At 34.8% G+C, this 26,853-nt stretch overlaps 1 protein-coding gene across 1 annotated transcript in view; it reads right to left on the bottom strand.

Moving 5' to 3' along the window:
* FBN2 (fibrillin 2) overlaps positions 1-26,853 on the bottom strand; it is a 270,107-nt gene that overhangs the window by 92,788 nt on the left and 150,466 nt on the right. Inside the window, exons 12-20 of the mRNA XM_023196889.3 lie at positions 21,628-21,747; positions 20,598-20,723; positions 19,590-19,712; positions 17,482-17,604; positions 12,116-12,268; positions 9,393-9,446; positions 7,637-7,762; positions 4,762-4,887; positions 180-299 (exon numbers count right to left, since the gene is read on the bottom strand). Coding sequence (XP_023052657.2) covers positions 180-299; positions 4,762-4,887; positions 7,637-7,762; positions 9,393-9,446; positions 12,116-12,268; positions 17,482-17,604; positions 19,590-19,712; positions 20,598-20,723; positions 21,628-21,747 — 1,071 coding nt within the window. The remainder of the gene's footprint in view (positions 1-179; positions 300-4,761; positions 4,888-7,636; positions 7,763-9,392; positions 9,447-12,115; positions 12,269-17,481; positions 17,605-19,589; positions 19,713-20,597; positions 20,724-21,627; positions 21,748-26,853) is intronic.

Below are 26,853 nucleotides of genomic sequence, written 5' to 3'. Positions count from 1 at the left end.
GGCTGCCTAATTAATGCTATTATGTTTTACCTCTATGTTGATATTGAGTAAAAACAACTAATGTAATACGTAATTCTTTACTTTTGGAATCATATTCTGTTTTTATCTGTAGTAAGGCCTGAGATCTGTGCTGATCTCAGCAGGGAAATTGAAGCATCGGTATTGTGTATGAATCTTACCAATACAGATCAATCCTGTGGAGCTGAGTTTGCTGCCGGGCGAACATTCACAATTGAAAGATCCAAGGTTGTTTCTGCAGGCCCCATTGACACATGGGTTGCTTTCACATTCATTTATATCTACAATCCAGAAGGAAAAGATTCTGTTAGAACTGCCATGTGTTTCTGGAAAATATTATTCCAACAAGCCATGCAATGCCAGAATGTCTGGTAAACTTGGCTCTGGTAATTTTAATATGGATCTATGAAGCATAAAGTGAATGGGGAATGGAGGCATGCATTTTACATTGTGGATACACATCTATAGGATTGGGAACTCAGTAGGACCACAGCAATCAGCCTATTGGGAAAGAGTTCAGTTACATGCTTCTTCAATACGTCATCACAACTTTACATAAATTAGATTTTTTTTCCCACAGAATAAGATGTAATTCCAGGTGCAACATCCTGTGCACAAACAAAAGTGGATTGCTTTGATCATTTATGGTTTAATGGGGCTCTGAAAAACTTAAAAAGTCCATCTTAGAAGCAAAATATCACAATGCTGCTTTAATTCCAAGCTCTCGGGTACGAATCAGAAAATAAGGACTGAAACATTCATGGTGGGTACATAACTCTCCTCTGGTCCCTATCCACCTTCTCTGTCTTTAGCTCTTCACATTTACATGTTTAGTTTGCTTAGTTATTTTTTAATATAACTAATGGTGGTAAAATAAAAATTAGAAAACTTGATCAAGTAGAAATAATTGCTTTAAATAGGCCTCTACAATCATTAATTTGATCTGAATGAAATATTCAAATCAAATGTAATTCAATATACATGAAATCATATAATCTAAACAATTTCTGTTGACGGTCAGAAGTAGGCAGAACTGCCCTATACCTATGTTCTCAAGTGGTGATTAGAGAAAATGTCAAGCCTGTAATGTGGAATAGTTTAACACATGAGTTAATGAAAAAGAAACACAGGTAAAGTACTATAAACAAAATTAAAGACATTTTCAGTGTAAATTCAGCCACTTTTAAAGTGGTTCACTTTTAACAAGTGGCACACAGTTTTCTTTACTAAGTTAATTATCTGAAACAGGTCAATAGTTCTTAAGGCATTTTATATTGAACACTGGGGTTTCTAAGTTCACAAGAATACTTTTTCTTTCTCTAAATATTTCTTTGAATTTATTATAAAGCACATTACTATACTGAGGAAAGCATGTAAACAAATAGCTAGAAGACTTTAATCCTGAAAGAGCGAGGCTCACAGCTGATTTTTTTTGTCAATGGACTTCACATGCAAATTTAAAAATCAATGTGAAAAACAGGTATGCTCCTTCTTTGTTACTTCAACACTACTGAAGGAATATCCAGGTGCTAATTTAATTCTTGAAATATAAATTGTTTGAAGAAATATGAATGTATTTTGCTTTCAGGTTGTTTATAGTGAGAAAACCTCTTAAAAAAAAAAAGAAGAGATTTTGTAAACATAGCACAGATTTCTAATGAAAACATCAATCCCAGAGTACAAAAACTCTTTCATAAAAACACAATGTAAAAAAGAAACCAGTTAACCATAAAACAAGCAGATAACTAATCTAAGGACATACCACATATAAATCTATTAATTTCATTTGTAAGAAGCCTGAAAAAAGAAGAATTTCAATACTGTGTGTTTTTAAAATCTCTATTTTAAATTAAGCAATTATGAATTCAGAAACTATAAACATATGCACTGACAACTACAAATATCAACTATTTAGTTTTCCTTTAAATAATATGTTGTTATGTTATAAATGTCATGGAACCAGGAATTGAAACAGTTCACTGTACATTCCTGGAAATAAACTTCAAAGCACATCTGGTTTACATTTAACTAGTTATGTCACTGGAAACACAATCTAAACCACAGCGCTTGCTGTAAAAATTTTAACTTTCACAGACTCTCAGAGCTCAAACAAAAAAAAAAAACAAAGTTTCTGTAACTTCAATCTGAAATATAGAAGAACTTTACTCTCTTTATTATTAATGCTATTTGTTATATATTTAAAATAGTCTGTTGAAAACATGAATGACAAACAAAATTAGTGCACAAGACAAATATACAAGAAAAAGCTCAGATTTGCAATGAATCTGCTAATAATTCCCTGTCTAGTCTTTGGAAATTAATTCAGAAAGAAGAGAATGAAGAGAACTGCTTCAGACAGAAACATTTACTGTTTGAATGCAACGGTGGAAATAAGAAAAGTGACTCAAGGGAAAAAGAGATTAGTAGCCTTCAAGTCTATTCTTTGCAAAACTCTTAATGAAATGCAAATAACAGTAGGAAGAAAGTGTAGAAATAACAGTTATTTGGTTAGGTTTCCCATGATAAATCATTTTTATTTCCTTCAGTGTCATAAGGCTGGAGCCAAAAGAGTTGTCTATCATTTCTTCTTTATTTATATAACATGAACTTCTTTCCTATGAATGACAGACATAAAATTGTTTTTTCATTAAATAAATCTCTCAGCTTAAGAATAAGTATGCTTGTAATAAGTGAAGATTACTCTTTCTTAACCCTCACTCTTGCCTAATTTGGTATGAAAGTGCCTTAATATTTACATAATCACCTTATGTTACACTATTAAACACCACCAGCTGCTACTCTTCTTAACTGTTCATGTAAGCAGGAGAGTCTCTGATTTTAACTTCTTTGGTATTTCAACTCTCAGAACTTTTGTACTCTATCTTACTTGTCTATAAATAATCATTGATAATTCAGTGTGCATAGCAAATGGAAAGAGACACTATCCATTTAGTTCCACATTAGGAACTAAATCGTGTAAGAGACATGATAGCATCAGAAAGTATTTTCCTAGACAGGGAAACCAGTTCTAAAAATCATCAGTTTCCTAGTTAAATCAAGATGGCGTCCTTCCCTGCTCTTGCTTTCTAAGTTTCCTGAGATTTAACGGAAGCTTATCCTCCAACAGACAACAGACAAAACTGAAAAAAGACTGTGGGAAGGAAGTGTAGAAAATCAGGAAAAACAAAAACCTTTAAAATCCCTTCTTCCATCTTTCCAAAGAAATCACAGAGGAAATATGGCTAGGATACTTTTTCACAAAGTACGTTTCTCAGAGCATTTCGAAGAATTGGTGTGAGAGATGGGAGTGGCATCTAGAAAATAGACACTCTGTAGTTGAATACATTTGAGAAGCCAGAGCTGGTTTAAAAAGAGGGCTCTCATAATCTATTGAAAGATATTCCAAACTCTTAAGTGTGTCCCCTTCTCATCTATGGAGAAGACAAATCTTTAAGTATTTTCAGTGGGAATGGAATGAACACTCCCCTTTGAGGAGTTCCTGCAAAGATGGTGGACAACAGGGGAAACTGTCACCAGAAGTAAGTTTAGAAAAAGGGGATTTTATGCTGAAGTTTCTTTTTTTTTTCTTTAGGCTAATTATTGTTTTCTAGTGGCCCCTCCGATTCAATTCAAAGTTAGCACTGCACTTTGTAATTGCATTTCATTGAGTTCAGCAGAGTCATTTGTGTTTTGACATCTTGTTCTATAGTCCTAACTGGTTTCTGTTCACAAGAATGCTTTGAAGTTAAACAGTAAGATGAAGAGAGAATGTTAACATCTTTTTGAATAATATTACTACGGCAGTTTTCTTGGCTGTGGCATCATGAAAAAAACAAATACTTTTTAACAGATAAAAAAAAGGGGGGGGGAGCTATTCCACAATCATCAAAGATGAAATCTTTTCTTAAAAGTTATTATTCCAAAGTAGTAATTGGATTTGAGACTGTTATGGGACCCTTCTGTAGGCCCACACAGTGAGATTTAAACAGGAACAATGACTAGTATTCATACCACAGATTTTTCTGAAATATACAGTACTTTGATCAAGATACAAAACCATAATTCAGTGTACTCACTGCTTAGCCAGTATCTCACTGAAAATGAAGACTTCTCTAACCATTCAACTCATTTAAGTAACTTTCACTGCAAAAATACGTGATTAGAAGAAAACAAAGAAGCTTTCAAACACTAGTTTATGGTCTATAAACCCAAATGACAACTTTTAAATTATCAAATGGAAAGGACAATTCTCTTAGACTAAAAACACATTAAAGTTATCATTTTTACTTAGGCCTCAAATATTTTGTGGGCCAACCTCTTGAGTATATCAATCATTTCATAAATAAAAAGCCTAAGAGTTAATTTTCCATTACAATTCACGTTCCTACATTAATGGATCAGAGTGGTTCTGAAAAGGGGAAAACACAGTAAACAACTATCTGACACTCTATTTCAGCAAGTAAAACAATATGGCTTCTTCCAGTTGGTTTCTTTTTTATCCACTTTAAAATGTTTGTTCCAAATGTGTGTTGATACTTTGTCTGAGTGGAACAAAATTGATGGTGTTTGTAAACTGTGTTAGGTCTTTACTATTTCAAAAACTGACAGATTAGCTAAACGAGATTATAAAATAAAATATTCAGACAATATTCTTTTCACTACATTGCTTCATCACTGTAATTGATGTTTATACAACTCCAGGTACTCACTATTCACAAATAAGGCAAGGAAGACAGCTCTTACCTTCACAGGTCTCTGTCTCGGTCCTGAACACATACCCTGGGGGACACGTACAGCTGTAACTTCCTGGCGTGTTTCGGCACAATCCGTTATCACAAAGTAGTCTGTTTACTAAACATTCATCAATGTCTGAAAGCAACCATTGGAAGATAGGAGATACACATATTTAAGCATGTATTATAGTGGGCAGCAATGTTTAATTTTGTTATTTGTTTTATCTCCCTCTTTCTTCTCTGTGACATAGTCTGTATCACAGCGCACTCTTCATCCTAAGCAAAATACATTTAGTTTTATTCAAATGGGATATTCTTATGCTAGTGGCTAATTTTAAGATGCTTTTAAATCCCTGGAAAGTAAGTGCTAGCTTGGAAAGGCACATTTCTACTTCACTTGCTTTTAGTTCTATAATGATATTATATTAGATACATTTTTAAAGCATTCATAAAATATATCAAAAGGTTAAATTTATTTGCCTGTTTACTTGCTTATGTATAATAAAAGTAACAGAAGGCATTTTTTATGATTAAAATTTTTCAAAAGAATGCCTTATGTCTTCATGTCCCAGATGGTTAAAAAATGCATTAAACAGCAGTTAAAAAAAAATATTCATTAATCTTTTTCCATTATGTTTCTATCTCAGAAAGTTAGTTATTAATGAAAACGATGTATTTAGTAGTCCAGAACAGCCTAGAGAATATCATCTAATATCATCTAAACCTCCAGTTTAGGAAGCTCACAGTGAGTTTTTTGTTTGTTTTTGAGACAGGATCTCACTCTGTTGCCCCGTGGTGTAGTGCAGTGGTGCAATCACAGCTCGCTGAAGCTTTGAACTTTTTGGCTTCAGCAATCCTCCTGCCACAGCCTTCCAAAAGTAGCTAAGACTACAGGCATGTGCCACCATGCCTGGCCAACTTAAAATAATTTTTTTTTAGAGATGGGATCTCACTATGTTGCCCAGGCTGTTCTGGAACTTCTGGCCTCAGGCGATTCTCCCAGCTTGTCAAAGTGCTGGGATTACAGGCATAAGCTACCGCACCTGACCTCACATTTTAACCTCCCTATCCTTCCATTTTGCAAGTGTAGTGACAAAAAGATGTAAACGCTGTAGTTTAGAGTGAAGAGCTCTTTTACTTAAAGTTATATTTCTAGTCTTGCAAATAATAATTTTCCCTTATTAAATAATATACTGATACTGTGGAGATTTTGCAAACAGATCAGAAAAACATCCGTAATTCCATCATCACTGATAACATTCTTTTGTGTATTATCTGATCTTTTCCCTTCTTGATCTTGTTTTTGCTCCAACTCTGAATCTTGATACTTTAAAAATTAACATTATATTTTAGGCACTGGACTACCATAGCTTTTCCCATAATAGTGTAATATTTGTACAAATTGTGACTGCATCACAATTTTCTTTCTTGCTTGCTTGCTTGCTTTCTCCACTCCCCTCCCTTCCCTTCCCTTCCTTTTCTTTTCTCTTTTCTTTTTTCTTTTTTTTTGAGATGGAATCTCGATCTGTCACCCCGGCTGGAGTGCAGTGGCATGATCTCCACTCACTGCAGCCTCCGCATCCTGGGTTCCAGTGATTCTCCTGCTTTAGCCTCTGGGTGCTGAGATTACAGGCATGTGCCACCATGCCCGGTTAAGTTTTGTATTTTTAGTAGAGGGGGATTTCACCATGTTGGCCAGGCTGGTCTACCCCTAACCTCAGGTGATCTGCCCACCTCAGCCTCCCAAAGTACTAGGATTACAGGAGTGAGACACTGTGCTTAGCCTGCATCACAATTTTTTAACCCATTTTTCTAAGCTATGGATTGAATTGTGTCCTTTAAAAAAGATATGGTGAAATCCTAAAACCCAGTATCTCAGAATGTGACTTTATTTGAAAATAGGATTTTTATAGAAATAATCAAGTTATAATGAGGTTGTTAGGGTAGGTTGTGATTCACCTAACCACATAACTGGTGTCCATGTAAAAAGGGGAAATTTGGACTTCACTTCTGGAGAATAAAAGCTGGCATAGTTTGCATATTTTTAGAAATGGTCAATAATCTTTGCCTGGTACTATTATAGCACATAATATAAACAGAGCTTTTACATCCATCGTATGTATGTCTTCAACTCCAAATCAAACAAATATGTTCAGTAATAAAAGCCACTATCAGAAACACAGAAAAATCTCTTCCTTTCCTAATCATAATCATTAACACTTGGTTGTAAAAGCCACCAGTGATTAGTTGTAAACTATCATGCACAATGATGGTTGAATAACATTTATTTTATAAAAGTCCACCCAAATGCTTTGTGGGAAAGTCTTGCATTAATAGAAAACAATAAAAGACTGTCAAACCTTTTCATCCTCCTCATCTTCCTTTTGTTAAACATAAATTACATACTTGAGTTTCATCAATCATTCTCTTATAATTAGAAAAGGAAATACCTTTGTCTTAGTTGTCATGTTTAGGTATATTGTGGCAACTGGTTGTTTCTTTATGAAGTCAAAATTCTCTCAACCTGTAACACTTTATTTTCTTGACTTACTTTTATCCATACTGACCTGTTAATTTTTGAAGTCAAATTCTTAGTAAAAAATTACAGGATTAAGGTATATTCAGGGAAACAACAGGCTAATAACTGAGTATGTTAATTTGGGAAAAGAATATTTTAAAAATGAATAGGTACCACCAAGAAGTTTGTTACTATGTAACAAAATTTGTTTGATTCCGATATTTTCCTATCAATGTATAATATGAAGAAAACAAGAAAACCTGTATGGTTTTTAGTTTTCGTCATTTATTTGTGTTTTTACTTCTAGTAGAATCCATGGGATTAAACTATATGAAAGGTTCTTGCATAAATATAACAAATAACTTACCAATACAGTTTCTTCCAGAGGCATCTGGTTCATAGCCACTGTTGCAATTACAACGGTAACTACCACGTAAGTTTTCACAAATTCCATTGGCACATATATCAGGATCCAAAGCACACTCATTGATATCTGCATTAAATGTTGCAAGTTTAATGCTCCTACACATGTTATTGTTTGTTGATAAATGCAGGTCTAATAAAGACCATTCAACATATGAAGTGTTTAACTCTGCAAACTCACAATTTGCCTGCCTTTCAGAAAGGAAAAGGAACTGAAAACAAGGAGTAAGAAAATAAAACTGAAGAGATATAGGACACTTCACTGGTAAAGCAAAAGAAAAATGAAAGAAGCTGGCAAAAATTCAAAGAGTTAAATCACGAAATATGCCAGCATTTATGATAAAATTAATAAAGACAATTTAAAGGCGGTTGGCTCAAAATCCAAAGGAAAACTTGACTTGATAGATATTGTACCTATCTAATTAAAAGACAGGGATTTATTAGGGTGGCCCACATAATTTTACAGTCCCCAAAGGTACAGGATATTTCTATTTTATTACTTTCAATGTGGTCAAGTAATATTTAATAAGTGTTTTTCATTGCTGATATGTGAAATTAACAGAGAGGACACTTTAAACATGGATGCTTCAGAACATGATGTTTTATAATGAGCCACGAACATGACTACTATTACTGCATCACCGAGGGGCAGTGGAACTTGTGCACTGATGTGCTAGTATGAATGATGGAGTAGTTTCCAATAGTGACTGGCTCTGCTGGAGAGGCTATACTGTCAGGGAGTATAATGAAAGAGTAAGCCCAAAATCAAATTTTGGTCACTAAGCTCAAATTTTGATGCTATTGTTTTCAATAATTTGGAAGACCTTAAATACTTTGGAAATGTCTTTCATTTTATACTTGGGAAAAACATCCTTGTAAAAGTTTACTTTTTACTCTGGTTTGGATGTTTATTATAAAGATTCAACATTACTGCCTACCATCTATAACTTGACTAAAGCCTTTTCAAACACAAAGGTAGAAATAATACATATATATAATACGGTTATATATATATATTCTTCTTATATATACATATTCCTATATAGAGAAGATTAATAACACCCGTCTTATTAATGTATAAATGAATCTATATGTATACTAAAATATAAAAGAATTTGAAAATTATAAACACATATGCACTTAAGTGTTCAAGATTCCATATTGGAATTTTGTTAACCATAATACAAAATTGAAAGCAAGAAAAATTTTAGTGAATCTTACTTCTTTACTTGGAGAGAAACATTTTATTATTCTTAGGTATACATAGTCTTAACAAATTATTTCAGCCAGTATATCTCAAACTTGATCCATATCCAATATCTCTTGAATACTGTTTATTTTTCTAACCCCATCTGCACCATTACTTAATATTTTCTCATAAAATTGACTCACTCTTTTTTTTTAACTTAAATGTCACATCTATTCTTTTCTTAAGCAATGATTGCATGAAATCAGGAGGGCAGTTTGTTAGTGACATTTTTAACAATGCATATTTAACAGATAAATATTTATCCAAGATGAAAATGTGCATCTACGTATCATTTAATGTCATCTAGTTTATAACCACTGCTCTAGAAGATAATCTTATTATTTTATAATATTACATTTTCATATTAAATATAATCGTATTAATATTATAATTCTAAACCTATACAAGTATGTCATATGATTATTATAAAATTGAGATTAACTAGAGTTACCTCTTCCATCCACAGTGATACCTACTCCACTACTACAAAGGCCATGGAATTCAGCTGTATGACAAAAAGAAATAGAAGAATTAAAAACTTAACTATACCTATTCCATATACAAGTCATTTCATAACCCCAAAACTACCATTAGGAAGAATTATTTGTGCACTAGTTTTTAAAGTGAAAAAATTACCATTTTCTAGCACACGATTATTATAAAATTCTGAACTCATAAAAAAGCATAAAAGAGTAAATAAAAATCACTTGTAATAATCATCCTGAATATTATTAATATGTATAAATGTTACTAATATTTTCTACATAAAGAAACTTTAAGAAAAATATAAATGGTCTTACAGAGCTTGATATTTAACTTTTTCCTCAATAATAAAATAATAACAGCCAAAATGTAGGTCATAGTACTTACAAAGTGCCTGGTATTGTTCTACATTTTACATCTAACAATTTAGTTAATCTTCCCAATACCACAAACTCAATACTACTGTATTTTCTTTTTTACAAGTGAGAAAAAGGGGAACACAGAAAAGTGCAGTAACTTGACCAAGGTCACAGAAGTTGTAAGTGGAGAAGCAGACTTGGTTGCTGGGTACTCTATCACAGGCATGTCATGTCAATGTCCCATTTAATAGGCCATTTAAAATTGTTTTCTCAGTTATGTAGAGGTACCACATTTATTCGATCAATCTCTTACTGGTGAAATTAGGTTTGTCTAACTTTTAGCAACTATCATAAATAATATGAAGTTTAACTATATCACTAGGATAATCTCGTATAAGTAAAACTCTCGAAGTTTACGCCCCTTTTAAGGTTTTAGATAGTTCTTCCCCTCCTAAAATGCCCCCAAATTACCCTTCTATCAGCAGTATAAGACAGTATTCATTTTTTTAATACCCTCATTATCACTGGGAAGAATCAATCATGTATACCAATCTGCTAAACAAAAATGGCACTGTATTTTATTTTTAATTTTATGGAGAGTGGGCATCTTTTTACATGGTATTCTTCCTTTTGCATTTCTACTTTCTGAAATCCTGCTTGTGTACACTGCTCTATTTTCTATAGCGGATTTCAACTTTCCTTATTGATTAATGTAAATTCCATAAAGATTAAGAAATGATACATACAAATATTTTTCTAGTTTACTTGTGTATTTTACTATTTAGGCCTGCTTTGAAAGTCTTCTACCATTACAAAATAAAAAATAATTTATATTCTGTAAGAAAATTATGTTTTAATGTTTTATGTAGGGACCTAACTTCTTATTTTTTTCCAAAAGTTATCAACGATAGTTATTATTTAATCTTTTTCCTTGCTGCTCCAAAATGCTTTGTTATATCCTAATTCATATTCATACTCAGGTTTCTACATTCATTTCATTAGTTCACTTAGCTTTTTGTCTAATATCAATTTTCGAACTTCTTTGATAATATGCATAATTCAGTTTGGTACATTTTAGAGCTAGGTTCTCCTCATTTTCTTTCTTTTTTTTTTAAAAAAAGTCACACTCAGTAATTCTTCTAGATGCATCAAATCATTATTTCCATGTATGAAGACTCCATTTGGGATGTTTAGGAGAATTACAAGACATTTCCTTTGCAGGAATGCTTTCCTGTATCCTCCACATGGAAAGTTCTTACTCATTTTTTTCAAGACCAAACTAAACGTGCCCCTTCTGTGAGGTCTTTCCCAGCTTCCCTGGGCTACTAATTGCTCCTTCCTCTGTGCTCTCTCCATACTTGTTTATGAACCTTTTAAGGTGCTAATCACACTAAACTGTAATTTATACATTTGCCTGCTTGTATTCTCAACTACTCAAAACTTTAAGGAAAAACAGACTGTGTTTATGTTAGAATCCCTACTGTACTCACATATATTCAATATATATTCAATACGGGTTTAGTTAGAGTATGAATAGACAAGAGTCAATCTTATTGACCTAAGAGTTTGGAATTACTGTCTGAGACTGTGACTTGAGACCACTTGGTGTCAAGATATATATATAGAGAGAGAGAGATCTTTTTATATATATATATATATAAAATCAAATTGAGTTCTTGTTGTGTTTATAACCTTGAAAGTGGTAAGTAAATTTTATGCTATTTGTCTTCACTATGACAGCACAGATCAAGGAAACTGAGGCTATCATGTTCAAGTAAAAAAAACCTCTTATAATAATCATAAATATATAAGCAAATAGATTTTTGTTTGTTTTTTTAAAGAGTCAGCATCTCACTCTGTTACCCAAGCTGGAGTGCAGTGGCACAATGATGGCTCACTGCAGCCTCAAACCCTTGGGCTCAACTGATCCCCCGCACCTCAGCCTCCCTAGTAGGTGGGACTACAGGTGTGTGCCACCACACCTAGCTAATTAAGAATTTTTTGTTTCTCCTGCCAAGACAGGGTCTCATCCTGGCTTCAAGTGATCTCCCTGCCTCAGCCTCCCAAAGTGCTGGGATTACAGGTGTGAGCCTCCACACTCAGCCAGCAAATAGATTTTTTTATTCACTGTGTTCTGTCGGCCTAGAAATCATATATAAACACAAGCCAAATCTCCTTATTATATGCCTCACATATCAATACAGGATTGGCTTTCTTTTCTTCAGTTAAAATTAATGATGAAACACTTAAGAGCTGATGTTCTCTTTGGTCAAACATCTAAGGTTGCATTTCTTGATTCTTTACCAACTCTGAAAATGGCATATATGACTACCTGAATTTTTTGCAGGGCATGGCTGGCAGGGTTCTCCAAAACCATAGTCTGGATTGGCACAGCAGCATTCGGACTTGGTCACTGCACCGGGGAAAGGACGCACACATACTCCTTTCTTGATTCCTCCATAGCAGGTACTGCGCATGTGAGTATCTAAAGGAGATACACAAACAATGACTTGAGGCAGTGATAAAGACAAAGAGATTTCGAAACAGAAGGCTTCTTTTAACCTAAGTGGCCACTAGATTGGAAGCTTTTCAAAAGCATCTGAGACTTTTATTGTGCATCTTTGGCATCTAATAGTGTTAGGAAATCAACAAATGTTTTCTGAGTGAGGAAAAGAATGGATGCATATCACCGACTCTAGTTTGTTTTCTTTAGTAAGTTTTATGAGCTACACAGTATCCATTTGTCCAACGTATCCTTACAAACCTTTCATGGAACCTAGGATATTTCCACAGTTATAAAGAATACTTGGAGCTCTAATCACTGCCTATGCTATATTCAAAATGACACTTCTTGTTTCAATTTTGGAAGTTCTCATGAACAATGAAGTGCAATGAAGTTAATCTACCTTGAGGTGATACTGCTTGGGCATGAGATTTCTTACTCCCACTTTCCGAGTTAGGAGGCCTTTCTTTTCAACCCCCAGGATACTGCTTGTGACTGTTTCAACCTCAGACACTCAGTAAATCCAGTTATAAAAATAGTTAATTACCATATGTGCTCTTGGCATTGTGCTCATTGCTTTACAGACATTATCTCATTGAACAGTCGGGTCAATAGCTCTATAGGAGTGGTCATTACATACATTTTACAGATGAGGAAGACGAGGTTCACAGCTACCTATGTAGTTTGAAGTCCTTGAATACCCAGTGCCTGAGCTGGGGTTCAGACAAGGTTTATGTGACTTCCAAAACTCTTCCTCTTTGTAGTAAGTAATGCTATACCCCAAAGAAGCATATTCTGCTTAGTTCTCTCTTAATTCTCATAAAATATCCTACAAGTTTATGAGACAGTAAACTGTGAACTATAAAAAACTAAGATCATAAAGGGCAAAGAACCAGTACAATTTTTAAGCAGTATACTGACCTGGCAATTTTATCAGAGATAACCTCTATTATAAATACCTGTAACTATTCACAACTTGTTGGAAAAAAATTTTATCTGCTTGTTATGCAAAATGGTCATCCAGTAATTTCTTATGACCTGGGGGCATTTTTGATTAAAACAGTGATCTATGGCTGCATTAAAAATGAGATACGTGTGTGCTTAAATGGAAGGAGGCCATGGGATTCACCAGCCCCATCCCTGAGGAGTCAACTCAGAAACCCTGTGCTGCCTCTGCTGTGGCTGAGTTTGGCAGTGTATCCTGTGAGTTACACACAAGCACAGATTTGACTTGAAGGCAAATTTGCACAAATACAACATGGTTCATGATTTCCAATACGATTTTTGTGAGTTTTCTGGGCATTACTGATGAACTTGGAAGGCATCCATGAGCAGCCAAAGTTATTTTTGCTTTTGGGTTTAGAGCATATGCCATGCAGAATTTTTAGAAGCCAGCAGATAAAAGGCCCACGGAGCTCACTGGAAGAGTGAGACGTGTTATATATGGTAGTTTGCATTACAGGTGAACTAATCTCTTTAGAGTGCCCAACACCAGAAGTTTCATGACAAAGAAAGTAGCATAACTTATGCGTGGGTTTTAGGGACATAAACTTCCCAAGGTTCAGATCCCCACAAGATGATCTTACATAAATTACTTAACATCTTCCTTATTCATTAAATAAGGATACAGTTTGCATAGTAAATGAAAGTATATTTGCTAAGCACTAAGCACAGTGCCTAGGACACCCCTGAAGTACTTAAAAAAAAGTGGTGACCACCTTATTTCCCTCTTCTATTTTTTTTCTAAGACTAGTAAAGTGCAGCAGTGAGAAGGAAGGAAAAGTAGAACCAGGAGTTCTATCCGTAACTGATACTGTGAACAATCAATTGAGATAACTCACTATCTCCCTACTGACCTTTTCCAGTTCAAAGACCCCAAACTGGCAGCCTAGCTCATGGTATACTATTCAAATGTAACTGAACCACTGTACACAGGATAGGATAAGAGGAACAATACCAGTAGCACCATCAGAATATGCTCACACGAATGCTCTGGTGACAGACTGGATCTAAATGCACCTTTTCCATATGTTAACAGATTTCTGCATGTCCTTCCTTTCTCCCTCCCTTCCTTCCTTTTCTTTCTTTCTCTTTCTTTCTTTTTTTTTTTTTTTTGACAGAGTCTTGCTCCGTCACTCAGGCTGGAGTGATCTTGACTAGCATGATCTTGACTCACTACAACCTCCACGTCCTGGGTTCAAGTGATTCTTCTGCCTCAGCCTCCCCAGTAGCCGGGATTACAGGTGTGCACCCCACGACCGGCTAATTTTGTATTTTTAGTACAGACGGGGTTTAGCCATGTTGACCATACTGGTGAGTTGTATTTTAACATACTAGTTAAAATCATAGCCTAATTACCTGAAACTGAAAAAAAAAAACAAACCCCAAACACATCTTAATATCTACAGAAGAAAAATGAACAAACAAAAAAGAGATCTAAAATTAAAATGCTTATCCTAATAGTTTTTCATAACAGTGATTCATTTATTTTTTCTTTTTCTTTTTTTCTTTTTTTTTTGAGACAGGGTCTCACTCTGTCATCTAGGCTGGAGTGCAATGGCACAATCATAGCTCACTGTAACCTCCACCTCCAGGGCTCAGGCAATCCTCCTGCCTCAGCCTCCCAAGTAGCTGGAATTACACGCATGTACCACCATGCCAGGCTAATTTTTGTATTTTTTGCAGACATAGGATTTCACCATGTAGCCCAGACTGCTTTTGAACTCCTGAGCTCAAGCAATCCGCCCACCTCAGAATCCCAATCCTTTCCTCTTTTGTTGTTTTGAGAATTAAATAAAGCTTTGAATGGTGTGTAGCACATAGCGAATGCTCACTAAGTTAACTACTATTGATATTATTGTTATTAAATTAGAATAGTGGCATCATATCTAGGTCATAGTCTTAAGAGTTGCTGCTGTAAGTTATAAATAAAAGTTGATATTAATGAAAGAAGAATAAAATAAAGTTAGCATTTTGCATCCATACATATTTTACTCATGGTATGTAGAATCTGCTAATTACCTGAGGAAATTTTAAATCTTTCCATTTTTTAAGAAAGAAAGGCCGGGCGCGGTGGCTCACGCCTGTAATCCCAGCACTTTGGGAGGCCGAGGCGGGCGGATCACAAGGTCAGGAGATCGAGACCACGGTGAAACCCTGTCTCTACTAAAAATACAAAAAATTAGCTGGGCAAGGTGGCGGGCGCCTGTAGTCCCAGCTACTCAGGAGGCTGAGGCAGGAGAATGGCGTGAACCCAGGAGGCGGAGGACAGAGCGAGACTACATCTCAAAAAAAAAAAAAAAAGAAAGAAAGAAAGAAACAAAAGGGGCACCACCACACCTGGCGAATTTTTGTACTTTTTGCAGAGATATGGTTTTACCATGATGCCCAGACTGGTCTTGAACTCCTGGGCTCCAGTGATCTGCCCACCATGGAATCCCAAAGTGTTGGGATTACAGGCATGAGCCACTGCGCCAGGCCTCATCTCAAACTTAAAGAATCAATGGGTCTAAAAAGTGACATCAAGTCAAAAGATGTGAAGAAAACATCTAGCACTTTATAGAAATAATATATAATTTTATACACATGACAAATAATGTTTTTATTTTAAAAAGTTTAAATGACCACAATGTTGAAAAACTGGAGGAGGCTTTATGACAATTTCCAATGTGTTTCCTGGATGTGAACAAGAGAATGAAATTTTATGTTTTACTGAATTCCTAGCAACAAATCACATGTTGGTTACTTAAGAGAAAAATAATTTCTCCCTCCAAAACTGGCTTTGTACTCATGGTAGATCTCAACAGAATCATTTAGGTAAAGGAAAAAAGCAAGTAAATATATTAAAGCAACTGAAAATATTTTAGCTCTGTACGCAGGAAGAAGCTATATTCTTCTAGTTGCTGTATTTGAAATATCCCTGAACAAAGTGCTGACACTTCGTAGGGTGAAATAAATCTTTGACTGGATAGAGTGGATAAATTTGAGTGAACAGATTATTTCCATCTGCGAATTCTCTACTTTTTCTCCTCCACCTTTGGGATCCAAATGTTTTGATTCTCATTGGTAGGAGTAAAGTATTAACTATGTCTAAGAATGTTGTATCTCTCAAATATACTTTGAAATCCTATTTCTATGTTTTACTGTACAACATGAAAAATAGAGGGTATACAATGGCTAATTCACCCTAGAAGCCTCATGAAAGCATTTTTGGAGAGAAAACTGCATTAAATGCATTTTTACCACTCATTCTGCTATCCTTATCATTGGGATATATTGTTGGGGTTCCCAAACACCAGTGACACTTCTGTTTTGCCTGCCTCTTCAAAGCTGGGCCTGGTACTTCTGATTTTCATGGGATCAATTTGACAAAAGTATCCTGGAAGAATCTGAAAGGCTTAGAATAAAATATATATTCTTGCTCATACTTTTTGTTCTCTTGCTTCTGCAGCTAGTTGCATGGTGATGAAGAGTAACTAAACACATTTCGAGCTTTTGATGTAAGTCCAATATTTATATTTTAAGTTTTGTTAGGGCAAAACCAAGAGTTTACATATCTATAACTATAATTCCCATTACATATCTTATTTGTTATTAATTATAAAACTGAAATGCACTGTGTTTAGGATTCAGTTATCTAATACTATCAAGTATGCTGGTTTAAAAATATATTTTTTTCTTCTCCAGTATTTTTGACTTGCATGTCATCAGAGACTTATGAAGGTTCTGAAGGGGGCTATCTGGGGGTTCCTGCCCATTAAAAAAATAGTTTTGTTAATATATAATTTACATATCATAGAATACATCACTTTAAAGTGTACGATTTAATAGTTTTTAGCATATTTACTGATATGTTCATCCACCACTACAGGTGATTTTAGAACACTGTAATCACCTCAAAAATATCTTTTAGCTCCCACCCCATTCTCCCACCACCCCCATCCTCTCTGTCCTAACACGAATCTACTTTGTCTCAACAGACTTGCCGATTCTGGAGATTTCACATGGATGGAATCATATACCGTATGGTGTTTTGTGACTGGCTTCTTTCCCTTAGCGTAATCTTTCCAAGGTTTATCCATGTTTTAGTATGTACTCTTTTTATAGTGAATATTATTCCATTGTATAGAAATATCTCTGTCGGCTTTTCAAAGATCATTTTGCACAGTGGGGCCATTGTAAAATGTTTCACTTACCAACACACACACGTCCATCCATGCCCACAGCCAGGCCTGGGGGACAGTCACAGCGGAAGGACCCTTCATTGTTGATGCAGTGCCCATTCATGCAGATTCCTGGGGTCTGGCATTCATCAACATCTGTGCAGTGGGTGACAGAAGTCAAGTAGTTACTGGGTAAATATAACTTTATTACAGAGTTTACTTGCTGCCACTGCTCAATACTACCAACCTTTTGTTTATAACTTCATAATTTGTGAAGAACAAATAAGTGTGGTAACAGATATTATATGCAAATCCTTTCAACACATTTCAGAAAGACAGTAAAAGTTGCTTTACTTTACCCATTGAGGAAAAAAAAGCCTCACAATCTTCTTTTTCATTATTTATTTGGTGATCCCATTTAATGTTAAATAATTCAAATTAGTTAAGTAAAACAAATTATTTAAAAATTAAGGTAAATTTCTGTAATTATTTTTCACACACAGACACTTTAACTAGAAGTAGATCCTATGCTGATATTCATTTGGTCATTTCATAATAACAAAATAACTTCAGGTATGTCTTCTAATTTTCAATCCACTTGAATTTATCAAAGGTAACCCAGCATTAAATGACTTCCCCAAAAGATGAAGGAGACTTCAAACACAGAGCTGCCAACTCAGGAATACTGAAAATCTTCACAACATTTGTAATTAAATAATTAACAAGAACTAATTTCCAGAAAGCAGAAACTGGTGAGGTCAAAGTCATCTTTAGATGTATATTGAAGTTTCTTTAAAAAGGCTGAAATAAAGTCACATACTGTAACATAATTCTACACACTGCAGCATAATGGCAATTTTCTATCTTGTGTTAAATCCAAATCAGCTAACCCTGAGATGACATCCCAGTCATGAGTTCAACCATCAGAACTACAGTACTCCTCCTCCTTGGACAGTCAAAAATCTATTTGTTATTCAGAAACATAAGAATTCAGTCTCAAATTTTTAATCTCTAATGTCCCTAGAATTTCATTGCAATTCATTGAAATTATAGGAATTGAGCATGATCCTTATCTGGTACTTAGATTAAGTTTGTGCAATTGAAGGCAAAACATCATTTATGTAGTTAATTTTGTCTTAAAGAAGGAAACAAAGAAAAACAAAAATTTGGCCAAGTGCGATGGCTCATGCCTGTAATCCCAGAACTTTGGGAGGCTGAGGCAGGAGGATTGCTTGAGCCCATGAGTTTGAGACCAGCCTGAGCAACATAGTGAGACTTCATTTCTACAAAAAATAAAACAAAATTAGCTGGGCATGGGAACACATGTCTGTAGTCTCCGCTACCTGGAAGGCTGACGTGGGAGGATGCTTGAGCCCAGGAGTCAAAGGTGCAGTGAGCTGAGATCGTGCCACTACACTCCAACCTAGGTGACAGAGCAAAAGCCTGTCTCAAAAATAAATAAATTTAAAAAAGAAAAATAAAAATTTGCTTCTAAGTAGAAGCTGCAAAATGTATTCACTTTATTAAATTCCAATTGTGAGTACAAACATAATAGGTCTCATTTATTTCCAAGAGGCGTATCTTTAGCTTATTAAGGTTATCACTGGAGGTTGGTCTTCAAAATGGCTTCATAAACAAAATAATTAATTGCAATATTAAGATTATGTCTTCACTAAATCAATGTAAGATTTTTAGATAATGATACAGTTACAAATGATCTGTATATTAGCTTTATGGAAAAGATGTAATGCTAAACCCATAATGAATGACAGTGGAAAATCTAGTTCTGAGAATGCATACAAAACAAAAACCTTTCAAGATTTTTTCTTCTTCTTTTTTATTCAGCCAAGCAGTTGAGAGAAATCATTTCTACACTGTTTTCCACAAGACTTGCTAAAACCAATCTGTCAGTCCCTTAATTTTTCCTATACCATTATTATTTTTGTTAAGATATTACTGTTCCCTAGACTACAATGTATGTTTTTCTAGAAAGCTTTAGACACCTGCCTTATTGAATTAGCAAGAAATGTGAATAATATGAAAGCCACATGAGGAAGCTGAAGTTAATTCTTCCATGGTTCATTCAAATAAAAAAGGTGGTTTCAATCATGGTCACTTTCCTATCTGAAAGCCACACATACCAGAACAGTAACGTCCATTTGGAGCCAAGACAAATCCTGGTTTGCAGATGCACTTGAAGCTGCCATCTTCATTGATGCACATTCCATTCAAACACATGTTGGTAGTTGTACATTCATCATGATCTGCGGAAGAGGAGAGAGTGACTTTGAACACTGGCCTTGAGGGAACTAATTCCTTCTTCTTCCACAAACAACCCCCAGTCAAATTCCACTACATAAATGAGCCATGTGCTCATGGTTTATAGTTTTCTTAAAAAAAGAACGCCAACTGAATGAGAGAAAATAGTGTGGAGAGTGGAAAGGACCTTCAGTATACGGATATAAAGGACAACAATTAAATAAATTTTGTGCTTAGTTCCTGTTAAAACCACAAAAACCAGGAGTAGTGTGTTACTTTGTGTACCAAAAAGATACTATAATTTAGTGTTTATTTTATAAGAAAATAAGGCAATGGCAGACCTCACTACAAATGGAATGATTTGGACTTTCATTAGTAGATGAATACAATGTGTTGCTTTGTAAACAATATTTCTGTAGTGTATTGGTATCCATTGCACTGCTAGACATCACAGGCCACAATTTTAGAGATTTGTGTACTGCATATGTCAAGCATTTTTATATTCCTCTAGTTGGTGGAGGATGGGAAGACCTTTTCTATTTTGTCAGTGTTGTAACCCTAATACCTGAAATAGAGTAGGGACTAGTAATCGTCTAAACTTATGAAGAACAACTGCTACTTACAATTTAACATGTAACACAGGAAATTTTCAGAGGCAGTAAATTATTCATTGTTATAACATTTCTCTCCTGACCCTGTTCTCCCCCACAACCAAAAAAAGCTGTCCTTTGGCTTTAACAGTCTTATATTAAATGCATTTACATTTTACCTAAGTTACCTGAAGATCTCACATACGTGGTGTGTGAGCTTTCATGGAAATAGTATATTGTTCTAAATAAAAATGTGTATCCTTTTAAAATCTTTTGCAAGGGAGCAGGCAATTTCCATACCAACACAGTTTTTTCCATCTGTAGTTAATTCAAAGCCGGCATTGCAAATGCACTGGAAACTTCCATCTGTGTTCACGCATCGACCGTTTTTACAAAGAACCCCATTCTGGATGCACTCATCAATATCTAGGAAGATTGAGAATGGCCAAACATTATTCTTTTACAATACTTATAGATAAACACAGTAAGATAAGAAATGGAATTTTAAATATTCAAAATCATGTTGCTTCTTTAGCAAAATTTCTCTCAGCAGTTTTTTTTTTTTTTTTTAATTTTTTAGGATAGGTAGGTGCAAGTGATTTTACAGCTCTTACAGTAGCTGAAGAGAGAAAGGGGGAAAAAAAAAAGAGGGTCTCCAGTAAGCCTAAGAAAGGGTGGGCAAGACAGCTGGAATTACTGGTTGCGGCTGTTTTTGACATAGTGGATGAAGGCCTTAAAAGTCAGAACAAGATGTTGGATAAGTGTAAAGTAACTACAGAATTTCTAGATTAAGAGTAATACAATGAAAACTGCTGGAAAGTTGATTCAAGCAACTACCTGTGGATGAATAGGAAATGAAAAAGAAGACATGCAGTCATCTGGTAAAAGAATTCTGAGATGAATCAGCAATGAGGTAGCGCGTTTGGACCAGGGTGGTGGGTGTAGCACTGAAGCTATGAATAAAGACCAGGCATGACTTGGTGTTGGACTATGTGTGGGATTCAAAGAAAACAGTAGTTGAAAATGACTATAAATCTTAAACTCAGTTAATCAGAGAAGGTTACTGATGTTACTTGGAGAAAGGAAGCTCTGATCTAAGGAAGGAAGATAAACTGAATTTTTGTGAAGCCAGATACCATGTTGCCTGGGTTACATATGCAAACAGTGTTTATGTTTAAAAGGAGAATCTCTGAGGGTACTATAAATAAATCTGTAATAATGTAACAACATTTATTTTATTCCATGTTTTAATAAATTTGCTTTTAACCTCAACAGCCTTGGTCACTATATTTCATGGAACATTTTCATATGTGAAAGCAAACTGCCTTACCAATGCATGCTTGCTTGGTAGGAGTCCTCTGGAATCCAGCATGACATTTACAATAATAGGAACCAGGTGTGTTAACACAATCTCCATTAGTGCAGGGATTTGATGTGCATTCATCAACATCTGTGAGCAGCAAAAGAAACCATTATAGACTTCACTCCATTTGTAGAAAGGTTTGTTTAAAGTACATTTAGCCCTCTAAAATTTGAGAGAAGGCCAGTCAGTGGTAATAGTCTAAATAGCAAAGTATTTATAAATGAATGAAAATTCCTTTCTTCAAATACACTCAGAGGCCAGTCTGAAGATTTACAAAAATATCACCTTTTAGAGAGTACCATGGGAATTTGCTTTAATCAAGAATTAAAGATTTTTCAGTTGGAATAATGGCCAATGATTAAAAGGATGGGCCCTGAAAAGAGAAACAGGCTATAATGCTTATTGCTTACACCAATGTGGGCAAGTTAATAACCTCTCTAAGCCTTAGTAAAGTGTCAGAAGAACAATGAAAGGATTCTGAAGATACATATTTATGTTATACGTTGTCACTGCTATTCGTTTTAAAGAAAGAGATTGATGGATTATGGAATGTCTTTGGTATAACTTTTTTTTGGTGAACTCATCTATGTATAAAACTAGATATACACGAAAGCTTGGATAATATTTTGAAGTAAAAAAACATGAGGGAGTAGAAAATGAAAACATTAAAACAAAGCCTATTTTTTTTTTTAGCAGTTTCAGTTTTCTTCAGGATTCTAAAATTGGCACAGTGATTTGTTGCATAAAATGAAGTTTTATGCAACTACTAGTCGTGACTAAAAAGTGAGAAAGTCATGCTTTCCATTTAAGGTCTCCTAAAGCCTAATTAAATGCAAACCCATTGCAGAATTCAGGGGCTGAAAAACCAAATGACAGACTAACAGTCTGGACTAGTTAAATCCCAGAGAAATCACGTGTGCCAGTATAAGAAGTTTAATTCATCAGCAATGCCCACTTAATATTATTTTCAATCCTTGCAAATTAAAAGCCTGGCTAGTTGGTGAGGGCATAATGATTTGTCATTTCATATAGGTGTAGAAGCCATTAACATATACAATTTCAGCTAAATTGGAGAACATAACAATAAAATCAGTTCACAGGTTTACCATTTTAGATTCCTACTTTCACAGATGTTCTTAAAAGAGGAACTGTACTTCATCAAACCCACCAATTTCATTTATGTAAACACTCAGACTGAACGCAATTAAGCCCTTTCTGGTAAAGGAAATAAACTTCATAGCAAATAAAATAAAAACAACAAAGAATAACAAGACTAAATCCTTTTCCATCCATCCAAGGACCCCTTCAGTCCAAAAAGACTCACTTACATTGAAAGTTTTGGTTGATACCATCAATTCTACTGAGCCAAAGGAACGAAGCAAAATGAGAAAAGAGAGAGAGCATTAGCAAGCATATCAAGTATAATAAATAGACTTTCCAATACGAAATACCACCTTCAGTTAGCAGTGTTGAAGATCACTTCAATTTTGTGTTACACAATTGAAACGCAACAATTAAAAATGTGTTGTAGTTGTTATCTTTACAGAAGCCTCAACATAAAGCTCTGTTTGAAGAACATGAGAAACCACGCATCCACTCCCCTCTCTTTAGGTAGTTTCAGGAAAGTCACGTCACTTTGCAGGACTGTTTTCTCCCCTGGAGAGTCTGCTCCTAAGGCTCCTTGTTACTATGGCAGCTCTGCCAGCTATTTTGCCATTACAGCCATAATTCACTTCTGTCTCCTAAGCCCCTTAGGGACTCATCAAGAGTCTAGTGCACAGAGAAGATGTAATCATTCACTTAATTTTGGTGAAAACAATCACCAAAAAAACAATTAGTGACTTTACAATTCCATATGACTTTAAAACCCATTTGTTGTTTTTTGTTTGTTTTCTGGGATTTTCAGTTTTAGACTAATCACAAATGACCACTGCCAACTTCTGAAATGAACATTTCATGTCTCCTCTTTATTCTGAGTCTCACAGTCCTGGACCTCCAACTGATCATGTTCGTTTTGTCTTGTTTACAGGAACAGAAAGTACTTGAATACTACGGTCTGTACATTTTGACTTCTTACTATGTTTTCACTGGGGGGATGTGTATTTTTAAACAAAATTCATGGGATTTAACCTCCTAAAATAAATTTTTAAATTATGGAGAATATTGATTATCAAAATTGTTAATTTCTCAAATACTACTATATGGTTAAGAAATATTTTCCCCTGAAAAATACTTTATACGCCAACTTAGAAAAGGCTTATATATATATATATATATAAAACCTCCTCTCTCTCTCTCTCTCTATATATATATAAAACCTCCCAAGCACTTGTTGAATCCTTTCTTCTGTAGTCCTACATCATTATTGTCATAATTTCTTGCCTAGACTTATATAAAAATATATATATATTTGCAAGGGCTCGAGGATTACCTGTAGTCCAATAGAAATTTAAATTATTTTTTACTATTACAAAATAGAGTGACCTGAATTAAAACCATTGCTAATAGCAGTTTGACTTATAGAGATACTAGGAGAGTTACAAATTTTAATTTTAAAGTAGAATTCTCAAGAAAAAGAGAGAAAAACATAATGGGGAAATACAACTGTTTTCAGGCAGCAGGAGCAATTCTCATAACAGCAAAATAGACCCAATTCTATTTTCTTTGTCATTGATCCCTTAATAAATCTACTGCCTTTCAAGTTATACTGCTTCATTAGGTATCTCATAAAAGTTCCCAAATAGCAATGGCAGTTTGTTATTCCTCAAAACATTAGCGCAGTTGACATAGCTACTAGTGTTATCTTGGGCTCTTATAATTTAAAGCGTTAGTTAATTAATATCCTCTTCACTTTTTCTGATGTGTTGTTTACAAATTGAATTTGTTGTTTATAAATTCAAAGTGATCAAAAATTGACATTAGAGTATAGGATTAAAAATATTAAAACTCATTTTCTGAAAATGTGCTCCATTACTAAGTTATGTTTCTATGACTTACAGTAGTCAGAAAGACAAGCCTGCTGCTGGGGCTTTAACTTTGCAGGGCTAAATGATGAGCTATATCTATCACTTAAAGAAACCTCCGGTGGTATCAGCTAAGCTAGGTAGGCTGCATATGGTTATATAGTGTACAACCATAGGGCATACCATTCATATAGATTCTTTGAATGATACCCTCTAGGTTTGTGCAGTCAAAATTTGAGCTAAGCCTAATTTAATAACTCTGACCTTGTAGCCCTGTACCTAGTTGAAAATGATTGTTTTTTCCAAAACATCGTATTTGGCCCACATTTTCTTTTATAATCATAGTGTACTTAGACATTTTTAGCAAAATAATGATACTAACTCTCTCTATACCTGCCTCTCATCTATATTGTTTAATGGAAGACCTGAACTCAAATCTGTTATATAGGGTTAAGCTAGTTAATGAAACATATGTATGTTAATATTATGAATAAATAAAATAACCTCAAAATGACTCAATTATCATCCTAAAACCACTCTTCAAAGTTAATAAAACCCCCTTAATTACCAAATCAAACAGATTTTTTTTCCTCACTGCCTCTGATTTTTCTACTGCATTTAACACCTGACACTACTTTTCTCTTGAAAGTGTGCCCTTCCTTAACTTCAGGAATATAATTCTCTCTTTTGCTGTCTCTCTAACACTGTGAGCTAGAACAAGGTGCATCTGAGCTGAGCTAGACTAAGGGCCTTCAATGTGGCTGTTTCATAGGATTCCAGCTGTAGTATTCCTGTTATCTTTTCACTCGTCCTGTTCAGCCTGGGACACAGTATTCATCCTCATGGCTCTAAGGGCCACCTGTGTGTTGTTGACTCCTAAATCTGTAACTCTACCCCAGACATTCCTCTTAGCATTAGAGCTCTATAATTAAATACCCAAGACACCTAAAACTCAGCATGTCCAAGAAAGACTCAACAACTATTTTCTCCCAATCTGCACCTTCCTATACATGTTAACACCACCACTCTATGTCCAGTTTTGCTCAGCCAGAAACTTGTGTATCACTGTAGTTTTCTACTCTTTGACTCCCCACAACTAATCTGTCATCAGATTCCACTGATTAACCTCCCAAGCACTTGTTGAATCCTTTCTTCTGTAGTCCTACATCATTATTGTCATAATTTCTTGCCTAGACTTATATAAAAATTTACCAGCTGGCGTTTTTGTTCCCATTTTTTTCATTCCACAATCTTTGCACTAAGAAAACAGGGGACACTTCTGTTCCCAGCCAAGACAGATTTGTCCTCCTTCCTCAAATACACAAACAAATGGACAAAGTATAAGAAATCATGATTTTCAAGAAACTTGTCATCAGTCAACAAAGAATATAGATTCCTAAGAGATGGAAAACAAATACAGTGAATATCATGACTATTTCAGCTTATGGCTTTTAGGAGGGTTTTCAGATCATGGTGCAGACAGGGAGAACCCGGGCAGGATGCAGCACGTCCCTAAGTGGGTGAGTCAGAGCTGAGAGTCCAGAAACAGACCCGATATATAGGAGCAACTGATTTTCAACAAGGTGCAAAGGCAATTCAATAGAGAGAATACAGTCTTTTCAACAAAGGGTGATGGTTATTAATATACTACACAAAACAAGGTTCATACAATATTAAAAAACTAATTCAAAATGGATCATAGGCCTAAAGCTAGATAACTTCTAGAAGCAAACACTGAAGAAAACCCTTGTGACCTCAGATTTGGCAAAGATTTCCTAGACACAACATCAAAAGCATGATCCATAAAACAACAAATTTAATAAATAAAGCTTTGTCAGAGTTACAAATTTCAGCACTTCAAAAGGTATGTTACAAGAAGAAAAGGCAAGCCACAGGCTAGGAGAAAACATGTGTAAATCATATATTTGATGAAGACTTATATCCAGAATAAACAAAGAACCCTCCAAACTCAGTAAGAAAATAATTTTAAAATGGACCAAGATTTGAAGTGACCCTTTACCAAAGAAGTGTCAGATCAAATAAACACATGAAAAGATGGTCAACATCTTTTTATGTGACTCATTAGAGAATGTAAATTAAAACCACAATGAGAAACCCCTGCATACCTATTACAAGGGCTAAAACGGAAAAACCTGACTATACGAAGAGCTGGCTTGGTTATGGAGTAACTGATACTCTCATACACTGCTGCTAGAAATGTAAAATAGTA

The sequence above is a fragment of the Piliocolobus tephrosceles genome, chromosome 4 (assembly GCF_002776525.5).
Source record: "Piliocolobus tephrosceles isolate RC106 chromosome 4, ASM277652v3, whole genome shotgun sequence".
Lineage (NCBI taxonomy): Eukaryota > Metazoa > Chordata > Mammalia > Primates > Cercopithecidae > Piliocolobus > Piliocolobus tephrosceles.
Note: the sequence above shows the minus strand (reverse complement) of the source record. Positions and strands in the feature narration are given on the sequence as shown.